Source organism: Gouania willdenowi, chromosome 11 (genome assembly GCF_900634775.1).
Source record: "Gouania willdenowi chromosome 11, fGouWil2.1, whole genome shotgun sequence".
Taxonomy (NCBI): Eukaryota; Metazoa; Chordata; class Actinopteri; order Blenniiformes; family Gobiesocidae; genus Gouania; species Gouania willdenowi.
Window position 1 is genome coordinate 26,629,814 of NC_041054.1, and position 13,357 is coordinate 26,643,170.

The 13,357-nt window shown below is 35.7% G+C and overlaps 1 protein-coding gene across 1 annotated transcript in view; it reads left to right on the plus strand.

The window, feature by feature from the left end:
- The window catches only part of LOC114471970 (retinoic acid receptor beta-like), a 128,129-nt gene that overhangs the window by 11,530 nt on the left and 103,242 nt on the right, over positions 1-13,357 (plus strand). Inside the window, exon 2 of the mRNA XM_028460976.1 lies at positions 5,381-5,529. Within this exon, the coding sequence (XP_028316777.1) occupies positions 5,381-5,529 (149 nt within the window). The remainder of the gene's footprint in view (positions 1-5,380; positions 5,530-13,357) is intronic.

Consider the following 13,357-nt stretch of genomic DNA (forward strand, 5'->3'; position numbering starts at 1 on the left):
ATTTTCCTCGGCAACAGAAGTAAATAAAGTAACGTGTTGTAACATGTTCATTACTGTGGTACACATTTAGGAAACTTGCAACAAGATATCCAAATCACACAAACAATGGCTCCAATAACACACAACATGTGGAAAAATACATGAAATGACAGGACAGTATACTAAATAAGGACAAAAACACAAAAAAGGTTAGCAACAATACACAAAAATAATTAAAAAAAATATACAAAATGTCAACAAAAATACATAAAAAGCTAACACAAAATAACTAAAATACACAAAATGACAGGGAAATATACTAAACAAAGACAAAAAGACAGCAACAATACACAAATATAACAGTAAAAGATGACAACAAAATATAAAAAATGAATTCTAAAACACAAAAATGGCTCCATTAACACACAAGATGACAAAAATACACAAATTACAGGAAAATATACTAAACAAGGACAAAAACACAAAAAACGAAAGCAACAACAGGATGATAGAACTCCAAATTACAAACATATATCAAATGGGGACAAAAAAACACAGCAACAATACACAAAAATAACGGAAAAATATACAAACTGAACAATTGAAAAAGAAAAATTTCAAAACACAAAATGCACAAGAGCACTCAAAATGACAACAAAAAATGCACAAAATGACAGGAAAATATGCCAAACTACAGAAATACACAAAAGAACTCTCCTACCACACAAAACAAACCCAAAATATATTTATAAAAAGACTAAAATTTACAATATGACAAATAAACTTTTTCTTGTTTCCTGTGTTAATGCTCAGATTGGTTATTATTCCAAATGTTGACATGAATGTTAATAATGTGGCCCTCAAATCAGATACAATCACATTTTGTGGTGTCCGCTGTGATAAAAGTTGTCCATCTGTCTCTCTACTAAATGCAGCGCAGTAGTTAACATGTGATCTCCTGCTGGGAAAAACCTTTCATTATGTGTGAGGTTTACATTTTATCCCCTAGTTTTCTCTGGATGCTCCCGCAGTCTTATCATTAGCAGATGTTTATGTTTAGATTTTGTAAGATGAAACAGATAAAAATGCTAATAGTCTCAGAAGTAGCACACATGCTATAAATAAACACAGATATTTCAACAAGTTTTGTTTCACCAAAATCAATATAACTTTGAGTGTCATTACCAACTAAACAAAGATTTTGATACTGAAATGAAGGTTTTTTTGTTTTGTTTTTTTTAGAATTTCATGAGAAAATGGTAATAGTTCCTTGTCTTGTACTCACTCATGCTCTCTTAAGGGTTTTCATTGTACGTTTTTAGGGCCCTATAAAATCCACATTAACGGAATCGTGAACGGAATCACAGAATTGACCAATGAAAACTGTTGAATGCGGAAATTGACAGAATGTTGATGAAATGTTGTTACCGTAAGGGAAGGAACGTTTTTGCCGGGGACTACTCATTAGGTGCACCACCCGCCCCCCTCCCGTCCTGGCTGCTTCAAACGCCGTATAAACCACCCGAAGCTAACAAAAAACTACACAACTCATTCCTCACTCTAAAATACGGAGCCGCCATTGCCCGCTTAACTTTAATGTGTCTGTTTCTGTTTCTTTCGTGAAGCGCAGTGGTGCCCCGTGAAAACATGGTCAACTTCACCTGCTCAATGTGTTTAAATAACATCTCATCAGAGCTACAGAAGATCTGTGGATAAAGTTGTTCTGTTGTTGTGGACGAGACCATCAATACCAGGTATTGTAGAGTCTGAAATGTCGTAGGTTAATGATAACTTCTGATACTGTAAAACATTCTGACCCTTAGTGATGAAATAACTGATGCATCCTTGCATTCATTTGTTTTTGTTTAATCATTACGGTCTGGAATTATGCCATCAGGATCATTTAAATTAGGTTAATTTAAATTAAGTAGATCAAAATGTAATCAATAAACCTGATCAGATTCAGTAAACCATTGATCCCTGAGGGGGAATTGAGTGAAATTATTGCCGCTGTCATACATATTTATAAGCCATGTAAAGAACTAAAAAGCAGTCAGAATAATCTATGTCACTACAACTTATATATACCTTTTAATTGTATCTTGCTCATTATTTTAAATATTTTTTCTATTTTTGACATACATTTTAGTTTAATTATGGCTTTCTTTTTATTTGTTTCCTCACAAGAGTTAAAAACTAATATTTTCTGAAAAATGTATTAATATTGAAAAAAAAAAACACAAAAAATGGAATATAAAAACATTAATGTGGAAAACATTGGAATTTGGAAAAAAAATAAAATAGATTTTAGAGGCCCTACGTGTTGTGAGAGGTACAAAAAAATGTCTGTTACACCTCCTTCCCTATAAGATGGTTTTTTGTGTCCCATCTTTGGCAACGCTCCAGTACACTGTCACACTGTGCATCTGCTTTATGTGCAAGCTGCTCCTGCTCTCTGCCAGCAACACAGGACAAACCATTTGGAACATTCGGGCCCATGAATCGACCCGACTTCAGTGAAAACATGGGTCTGTCCTCAGCACTGAAACCAGACCTCGCTGCAGTCATTGAATAAGCAAAGAAAAAAACCCTCCAACATGAATGTGTTGAATGCCTCTTGAAATGGAGAGCATCAAAGTCGGTAACATGACATCAAGTCTTTAAATGTTCCAAATTTAAAGAAGTTTCCTAACATGGTCTCAGAATAATTTTCTAAGCTTGATAAGAAGGAGAACTGATATATTTCAAACATGGTTTTGTTGTAATTAACCTCAGTGTTCTCACATCCGTCCTCAGGGCTGGTGCTGTGTGCGCCACAGACTTGTTGAGTCTCCCCTCGAACATGGCAGCTTCGTCAAATGCGAAGCGGCTAATTTGCCATGCAAATAAAAGTAAGACAGGGTGAATGTAGTGGATGATTAGATTAAACCGACAGGGAATTCCATGCAGGGACGAGGATCCAGTAATTATAAGAACTCGTCTCTTACCAAGAGTAATTGAGTTTACTCTGATGAAGTACGGAAGAATGTAATCTAATCTGCTGACATGCTGTGGACTCCACTTACTATATAGATTTACTATATAGGTTTCTCTTTCTACAGGTGCAGATCCTTTTTATTACCGGTGTGCTAAAAGCGTGAATATTTCAAACCACTTGGTTTTGTACTATTTTTACACAAATTATTGTTTTTGTTTAATGTGTGGTGGTGATTCCATTTAACTTACTGTGTACAGTAGGCCATGTGTATCATCAAAGGACAAATTACCTTTTGTGCTGTGATGATTTTGTAGATGTGAAAAATAATTTTAAGTAAGGGTGTCCTGATCCACTATTGATATCAACAAAAAACAAGTGTCACATTATATCAGCCGGCATCTAAAATCTGCCATATAATATTGTTTTTTTGGATTTATTGAGGTTGTTTTTCAGGATCGTCTAATTCATAGTTTTTCAGTAATTATGTTTGTAACTAAGGATGCACTGACCGATCAGTGTCGATTTCCTTAATTTTGGGGGATTTGTGATTGGGCCGATCTTTGCATATGAAACTGATCTTTTCTACTTCCAGACAGGTCTGCAAGTCAGCCACTGGTGCGTATGTGTGCATGCGTCTGCCGGAGCACGGTCAACTTAGCATGTCGACAGTTTGGCAGTATTACACAAAAAAGAGCAAAGGATCGCAACTTACCAGTGTCATGCTAATTCATGTCATTACCCGTTGGCTTTTGAAAATGATAAACATACTGCACTTAATTTTTTTGTGGAATGTTTGACTTTTAGGAGATTTTGTCCTGTAAGTAATTTGGACATTTTTTCTTTTTGCACGACAAGGAAACTCAGGACACTTTATTGGTGGTTTAAGATGTTTTATTAGTTTGTCCTGTAGATTATTATTTTATCATCTACCTCAAACCTTGTGATTTTTTTGCTGTGCACTTTTTGACAAAGAGCAAGTAAAAAGTACATGGCTTACCGTCACCAAACCACAAAGGGTCAGTGGTTTACTATATGTTAACATCTAAAACTTGTATGGAAGAATAAAAGCTAACATGTCATACGTTGTGTGAAATAAATAATAGCATAAAACATCACTATTCACCAATCACAACTTGTGAAAAGCAGTATTTTTAATTATACATGCACACATGCACAAAATATATTCCATAAAATATCAGCCCATGAAGAATATGTAAATGTTATTACTGAAGCAGATTCTAGTGATGATGTATTCAATTTATTTTGTGTTTGTACAGAATCTGTTTATACTTTAAGTTGGGGATTGTTTTATTTATTTATTTTGTTGTTTTTATTTGTCGTAATTGTTATCATTACTGTGATAAATACTAGAAATTATTGGCATAAATGTTTTAGTCCATATCATGTCTGGGAGAGTTTCACCCTTGACACAATAAAAAAAAGCTTATTTGCCCCAAACAAAATGTAAAAGATTATCGCAACTTAGAGCAAATAATTGTACAATTTATCATCTTATTAGTCGATTAATCGTTTCAGTAATCGATGACTTGTCAACTATTACAACAGTCATTAGTTGCAGACCAATTTCAAAAATGTGAAAAATTAAAAACTAAAGAAAATGATGTGATTTAGTATTTATTTTAAAGTTCTCATTCATATCTGAGATAACTATCTCATGTGCAGTAAACAAGTTTGTATTGTTTCACAGGTATTGTTTAATGTTTTACAATAAAATAAGATTGGAACATTCAAGGTGTATGCTTTCCTATCTGTAACCCATTGGTTGATTATAGATGGGTCAGTTTTCCCCATACCTACTATTACAGACTATTGTTCTCTGTTTGAGTAATATCACTTTATCAAATATTTTCTATCATTCCACTCCAAGGTTTTGATCTCCACCAGTTTGTTGACAAACGTTCATGTGACCTTAATTTAGGAAAAGTTTTGCGCATTGCTGTATGTGATCAGGAACGTCGTAGAAGAATAAAGAGACAGTGCCAAAGTGGAACATTTTGTCTAAGAAGTGTTTTTAATTCATTCTTACTGTGATTTTTGGTGTTTCTTGGCTAGAGGAGTGGCTCACTTGACACCATTTTTGTTCCACATTTTTCAAGGTAATCCTCATTATATGATGTCACTACGCATAGTATTCGGCTATTTCTGTTTGCCAACAAATGCCTTGTTTATGGTAGAGATTTAAAAAAAAACCCATCAATTGGCAATTTCAACCTTCCACATTTGTTTGGGAGTAAATTATCTTTGATTTATTGATCTACGAGTCCTACACTATGTTTATCTGTTAAAAATGATCATTGCCAGCAGCTGTAAGGCTCCTCTCCGCTAGTCCCTTTACAACAAATGTTTTATGATAACCTCATTTGAGAACAACCCACTGAGTGTTTGCTTTTGTGATCCCTGCAGCCATTGAAACACAGAGCACCAGTTCTGAAGAGCTGGTCCCCAGTCCACCATCTCCACCACCCCCTCCCAGAGTCTACAAGCCCTGCTTCGTCTGCCAGGACAAGTCCTCTGGATACCACTATGGAGTCAGTGCATGTGAGGGCTGTAAGGTAGGACCAAACCTCCTCACATCAAACAGTTAAACTCCCCTATTCAGAAAAAAAGGCTCTTGTAAAATAAGGTTGGACTGAGATTGTTCTTTGTTATAATATATATATATATATATATTATTTATTGAAAGTACTTTTTTGGAATCTAAATGATTCAGATGATAACATTTTAACTGAATGAAGTAAAAAAACAACAGTACCCATATCTCGATATTTTCCCTGAAAATGGTGGTAGACATTATTAACTCAATATGGTTTTACAAGTAAAACAATACTGGGTGAAAGTCACTGGAGAAAAATGCCACAAAGGGTCATATATTAATCAGTAGCAGCACAACACCAACATTTTGTACCACTTTTGACTTTTTTCTTCATTTGGGACAAAATGTGTGGTAAGTTCTCTAGTGTGGCTGCTTTCAGGGCAGGTTTGAGTTGCTGAATGCAGTTTTTAGAGCACTGAGCCATTCAGTGCGTGGCTCCTTTAAGACAGTCACAAGAGTGTACAACACTCATAACTGAGGGTGTTAAATGAGGCCAGACATCTGCACTATGCCTTCAACGCCACTTTTCTGCTTTAGCACCATCTTTGCATTCTTCTAAAAACTAGAAACTTTTTTGAGATGACCATTTGTCAACAAATCCATTGTTTGTAATGGAGTCAGTCATTTTGACTGACAGTGTCACAAAAATCCCTGTAAACTGGAATTACAAGCGTTGAAATCTAACATCCAAGTGAAAAGTTAGTTTTTAATGGCCCTGCTGTTGGAAAATGGCCATAAATGAACAGCTTTGCTTACAGTGTAGTTGATATACTCACTCCATAGCAAGTGGTCAGGGTTGTGAATTACAATCTGTCAAACAACATTTTTAAAATGATGACAAATATTCGGTTAACAAGATCTACTGTTGGGCACACTGCCTTCCTGTATCACCACTGGCTGTAAAATGGTTTTCCCTTTTTACCCCATGAACCACGACACTATCTATCTATCTATCTATCTATCTAGATAGATAGATAGATAGATAGATAGATAGATAGATAGATAGATAGATAGTGCCGCTAACAGCATTAAAAGCTGTAGAAATGTCCACACGACTGCAGTTTTCTTGAGGCAGCACACATGTCCACACTCTTTTTAATCTTGTTATATCCAAACGTTAGCATAGAATAGGCTGTATGTCGGGTTCTGTTTGAATACAAACTTTTTGTACATGAGGATTCTGGTTCTGCCAATTTATAAAATAAATTATACACGTTTGAGGTTTAACATTTCCATAACTATTAACATTCAAGAAAACTATATACAAAACAAGTAAAACAAAGTATTTTGCAAAATAGTGCAATTTAAAGCTTGTAAACTCTGTATAGCTAAGTGTACTGTCAGAAAAGGTTAAATAAAAATAATAATAAAATATAATATTATGGGAATAAAAACAATGGTAAGATTAAACAAAAAAAATAGAAAAAACTACAACTACAAATCAACCCAAAAACATACTTTTTTAATGTTTTGTTGAAACTAAAAATGTACTCGTCTTGCCTTGGTGCGGGTCAAGTCATGAATCATGTCCTTGTTAGTTTTTCACCTATGGTGTGGTTTCCAGGTGGTGAATCCTCATAATTTATGAGGATGGCCACTCAGTCAGTGCAGCAGCGCTATATGAAAGTGATGATTTTCTTTTTCTTTTCTCGTGCTGCCCCCTAGAGATTGCCACCCTGGGCGGTTGCCCATGTTGCCCATATCAAAACCTGCCACTGACCATCTACAGTAACTCACTGCATTACTGAGTCTTGGCGAGTGCTCCAACCTCTATTTTTTCTTTCTTTGCTAGTTTATCTAACTGAAGACCAGAAACACCCCACACAAGCTGAAGTATTGGTGATACTGTCCCATCACCCATTAACTATTTCCATATCAAATGGCAAATTTATTTAGCCTTTTTTGGATTTTGCCTGTGACGTCTCTTATATTCCGTACAGGAGACGTGCAGCAGTCAGTCAGGGTAAATCCTGTCTGACTGATGTTTTCTCTCACCCATGCAGACTACAGATTGTTCTCTCTTCCTGGCCTCTGTTAATGCAGCGCTGGTATGTCTGGAATCTTTTGGAATGTTTGGCCCAGGGGGAGGTGATGATCAGCTCACTTACCAGGACCTGGGTCAAACCAAGTTCTTCAGTCACTCCCATGTCTTTTATGTGGCCAATAGAAGCCTCATCATAAACCCCTCATCATAAATGCCAGTCTGTACCTTTGACCCGATAGCTTCAGCTTTAAACTCTATAGCAGTGTTTCCCAAACTTTTTGCAGTCGCGTACCCCTTCAGACCTTTAATTTGAAGCTATGTACCCCTACTCCTGCATACTTAAAAAACATGATAATGTAATGTCATATACAACGTAGCCGACAGTGAAATGTGACTGAATTTTACCCAACCATGTTAAGGAATAATATATAATAAAATATAATAATAATCTGTAAATACACAAGGAAATAACTTATTGAGAACTATAACTTTTTGATTTACAGTAGTTCCTCACTATATTACAATGCATCTTTCGCGGCCTCAGTGTTTTGCAGATTTTTTTACAGTGCAATTTTGGATGCATTTTTTTTTTTACAGCGTATGAATGCACATTGTGTTCTGCTTCCTGAATGGCTAATGCTGCGTTCGGTGTTGATAAATGTGATGATGATCGTCTATTTGTTATTTTAAGTTTAAGTTAAGTTTGTGCAAACTCCTGAATGTATTTGTCTTGGCCACATCAGCAATTTGTGTCAGTCAAAAAAAAGGCATTAATTCATAGTTGTTTTTTTTTTAGTGTCAGCACATTCAACAGACACCTCAATGATGATTTTAGCACATTGTGTGTGTGAGAACGTACACACCGAGTTGAAATGTAAAATTCATTATCAGTGTTGTGCTAGTTACTGAAATAATGTAACTAGTTACCGTTACTAGTACTTCATTCACAAAGTAACTCAGTTACTATTTTGATCCCTTCGACCAAAAACTAATGCGTTACTGGAAAAAGTAACTTTTAGGTTCCTTAGAATTAAAGAATGTGCTATTTTTTGGGGTCATTAGTGTCCGTACAGCTTCATATCAGTGCTGTATTAATAAAATAATCCAGTGTTGATCAACTCTGTGGTGGAGCAATAGTGGTTTAGGAAGCGGGCTTGTAATCAAAGAGTCAGTGGTTTGAATCCCTCCTACCCCTACTGCTTCTGTATTAATATTGCTTTGGATAAAAGCCTCTGATAAATGACATTGTATTGTGTTTCTAATCCTTTGCATTCACAGAACTAAACTCTGCTCAGTATTAGTCTTTACAAACACCAATCTGACTGAAACAAGTATATTTTCAATGCCAGTTTATTTACCTGAGACCAGCAGAAACTGAAAATGTTACAATGAATTTTGAAATAAATAACACAAAACAAGCTGAATATTATTCAGAATCAAAGATCAAAAATTAAAGTGGCTTTACCATCATAAAAATGTTTGTGTTTAGCAACAATGTACAACATAAACACAAAAAACCTTCAAAAATAAATAAATGAAAACAATCTGAATTTACATTCAGAATACATTTTGACCAACTCTGCTTTATAAAAACCGCTATAAAACAATAAATTATGTGCATATTAAGCACAAAACAGCTGCTCCAAAATTAAAACAGCAATTTTTCAACCTTTGCTCAGTAAAGTAAAAGAAGCTGTAAGCATTCCACGTGCAGATTTTAATTCTTATAAAAATAAATATGGGGAAAAAAATCAAAGCATTTTTCTGAGCTATACAATGCAATGAATAGGACATGGTATCAGGCTATCGAGCTGCTGAAAGCAGGTGGCTCCACAGTATCGACAGGCTACATGTTTACAACAACATACTGTGCAATAGCTTTGCTGATCTGTCCCTGGCTAACAGTCACAGTCCGGTAAAAATCTAGCCGCTGTTGTTTTGGTGCAGAGGCTTCCCTCACGTCCACCAACGCAGCGTTAGCTTAGAGGGATGAAGGAAGATTGGTAAAATAATGCCCACATTTCCACTTTGAAAATCTCATCTTGCTCTCACATTTACTCGCCATGATTAGCGCACGTTACCACCGACAATGCTTCTTCTTCTTCTGTTTTACTGTGGTTGGCACGGCATCAAGCAAATAAATTTAGCACCACTGTAAACAGGAAGTACACTGCATCTAGCCAAGTAATGGCCAAACACACCATGTTGTAAATATAACTGAGTTTATTTCTTTAAAAAATATGCGTTAGAGTACTAGTTACTGTAAAAAATAGCGGTGGCGCAGTTTGTAACGCGTAGTTTGTAACGCGTTGTTTGTTTGTAACGCGTTGTTTGTAACACGTTGTTTGTAACGCGTTGTTTGTAACGCGTTGTTTGTAACGCGTTGTTTGTAACGCGTTGTTTGTAACACGTTGTTTGTAACGCGTTGTTTGTAACGCGTTGTTTGTAACGCGTTGTTTGTAACGCGTTGTTTGTAACACGTTGTTTGTAACGCGTTGTTTGTAACACGTTGTTTGTAACGTGTTGTTTGTAACGCGTTGTTTGTAACACGTTGTTTGTAACGCGTTGTTTGTAACGCGTTACCACCCAACACTGCTCATTATCCATTTAACCAGTTTGGACCGGGTACAAAAAACTCTGAACTGTCACAAAAACATTCTTCTTCTTCTTCTTCTTCTTCTTCTTCTTCTTCTTCTTCTTCTTCTTCTTCTTCTTCTTCTTCTTCTTCTTCTTCTTCTTCTTCTTCTTCTTCTTCTTCTTCTTCTTCTTCTTCTTCTTCTGTTTCCATGGGGAGAGCTGTTGTATGCAGTGTGACAAGTCCTTTCCATTGAACAGATGCAACCAAGCATGCAGAACAGCTGTAAGCTTTGAGCTCACAAGAAGAGCCCTTTACTCCCCAGTCAATGTGCCAATTAGAGCCACAAATGGACTGAAGGACAGACAAAGAGTGAGTGTGTGATTTTTTTTTTAGTTTGAACCCCAGAATCTTTTTCTCAAAGTTCACATAATACACTCAAATAATAATATATTTCAAATGATTACTTTTCATAAAAAGGCAATATAAAATAATCGCCTCATTCAAAAAGCTGCAATGTATTTGATTGAGAATTCAGCTAAATTCCCCAAAATCTTCTAGAAAATACCAAACAACATGCTGTGTTGTCTCACCTTAGTTGTTTTTTTTCTTCTGTTTTTGACGGATTGCTTTACTCAGTCCTCAGTGTTGTGTTGTGAAGTCTGTGTTGACTTTGGAGGCTTTTCTTGACTTTGAGTCATTACAAATGAGTCTGTGATTGTTGCATATGCATGTGCATCTGGAGGCCCATATGCCTCTTTGCAGATTTAACAATTCAAATGAGGAGATCAGATAGTACAGAGGCTAAAAGTGGACTGTTTAAAATTGGTTGTGTTTTATTTATTTTTTTTGTTGCATTACCTTTGACCTCTTCTTTTTATTTAACCGAGAAGAAAAACAAGAGTAAATGTTAATTTTATCCTGCTGATGATGGGTTGTTGCCAAAGTACAAAAGTACAAAATTGACTGTACATTAAGTCATTTTTGTGACTCTTTCACGAACTCTGAGAGACTGGGCTGACACATACAGTACCATAAGTAATAAATAATGCAAGCTTAGATCACTTTTTAAAAATGACAGAGATGAACCAACTATAAACACTGCATATGTATTACTGAGTTTTCCTTTCTTGGACTGCCCAACATTATAGAGATGAGATAATCGTACATGGTCTGATAATAATTGTAGCTTATGTCAAATTGTTTGCAATTATCACGTACACCTGTACTAACAGCAGTTTAAGTTCACAGTGAGAGAAATCAATTATTGTTATATATATCATATTATCAAGACATTAAAGGGTACCTGTACCAAATTTTGATGTAAAGCTCTATCAAAAGATTATATATAATATTATTGCAATTTTAGGCAAAAATGGAAATGTTGCCTGAGCTGAAACCTGAACTCACAATTTCTGGCAATTGGATATGTCACATGTAGACCGATCAAAAATTCAGTCAAAACAAGAATCCGAAAATACATATTGCATCTAGACAGCATGGAGATGTTGGTAATTTGTTTTAACAATTAGATATTAGCTCCATAATTGGAAACAATGATATCTAAAAATGCTATTTTTTATTTTTTTTATACCTCAGATGCTTGTAGTAGTCACATCAGCCTGTATTTTAAGGTATGAAATCATAATTTCAAACAAAACTACTTTAAATGTGTTTTTTGGATTAAAGTGCACATATTTTGTTTATTGATAAAAATGCTATTTTTAGATTGCTCGCATGAGAGCGAAATTCAGAATGCGGTTTTTGACATAAATGTTTACATTAATGTTTATAGTTAAACATTTTGAGACACTGTGGGTTAAATTTTTGATATATCAAAAATCTGTGTGTATTGTTTGTGTTGTGCTGTAGTGAGATAATAAGAAGAGATAAGAAGAGATGATAATAATTGTTACAGTTTTTGAAATAAAATAGTTATTGACTTAATTTGAAATAGATTTAAATGTGCAAAAGTTCCTTCAGTGTTGGGGCTACATTTTGGTGGAAGTTGCTAATCTGTAGCCCATATGGTTGATTTGTTATGAATTTCTACATTTTTCTTTAACTTTAGAGGCTTGCTGTAGCGCCACCTTTAGGGCGATTGCCCTGTTTTTGTAGTTGAGGCATTCTGGGATGGGACTGGACCTTTGTGCAAAATTTGGTGATACTTTGCACAAGAAAGAACATGCAGGATAACAATATTGCTCACCTCAGATGCTTGTAGTCGTCACATCAGCCCACATGGCTGCTCCCCATGATTGTATTTTAAGGTATGAAATAATAATTTCAAACAAAACTACTTTAAATGTGTTTTTTGGATTAAAGTGCACATATTTTGTTTATTGGTAATACATAAAATGTATTTTACATGTTATATATAGTATTGTTTCAGTGCTAAAGTGCAGGCTTACTAGCTATATTGATTTTGGAATAATTTGAATTAAACATCCCGACTTCCTATTTTTGTCAGATTTTTTTAGTTTGTTTATTTTTATTTTTCATCATGAAACCTGAAACTTACCGTCAGAGTTAGCACATAGAGCCAGAGGTAAGAAAAGAAAAGATGTTCTCTCCAGTGATTTACTTTGTGAATGCAGAACAGTTGAGGAAAAATACCCATCCTCAGGTTGCTTTGCATAAGCCCTGACATGTCCAGGAAGAGCAAAGGCATCAAATCTGTACGCGTGTCGGCAGCACTGACAGGTCTTTGGGGACCAAGACAAAACTTTGAGCCGTGAACAGCCCTTGTGCTCTCTTTTCTACTTGTTGGGTCCTGAGGCATTGACACAGTGGGATTAGTTTGATGGAACTGGTTTGACAAGCGAGAGACCATAACCTCTGCGAATAAAAACACACTTCTAAATGCTCACATTGGAAAGAAAACCCTTGCTCTCTCTCTGAACCCCCTGCCCTTTCTGCTTGGGGTTTATTTCCCCCCCTCCCCCCCACCACCCTCCACCCCACAAGTAGAGAGACAGGTCCACACAGAAACTTCAACATGTACTACAACTCTTACCTTTCAGGGTTTGCATCTTCTCCATGCCTGTGTGGGTTCTCTCTGTTTGCTTATTTCACCACAATCAACGTCATGTGAATGTTTAAACTGTATCTTTACTTCACACATGGCAAACTGGCAGCCCGGAGGCACTGGCCACAAAGTCAATAAATGGCATTGTATTGCAGAAATACAGTTTGCACAAGTTTGCCTTTTGTTATTTGTCAGTGGCT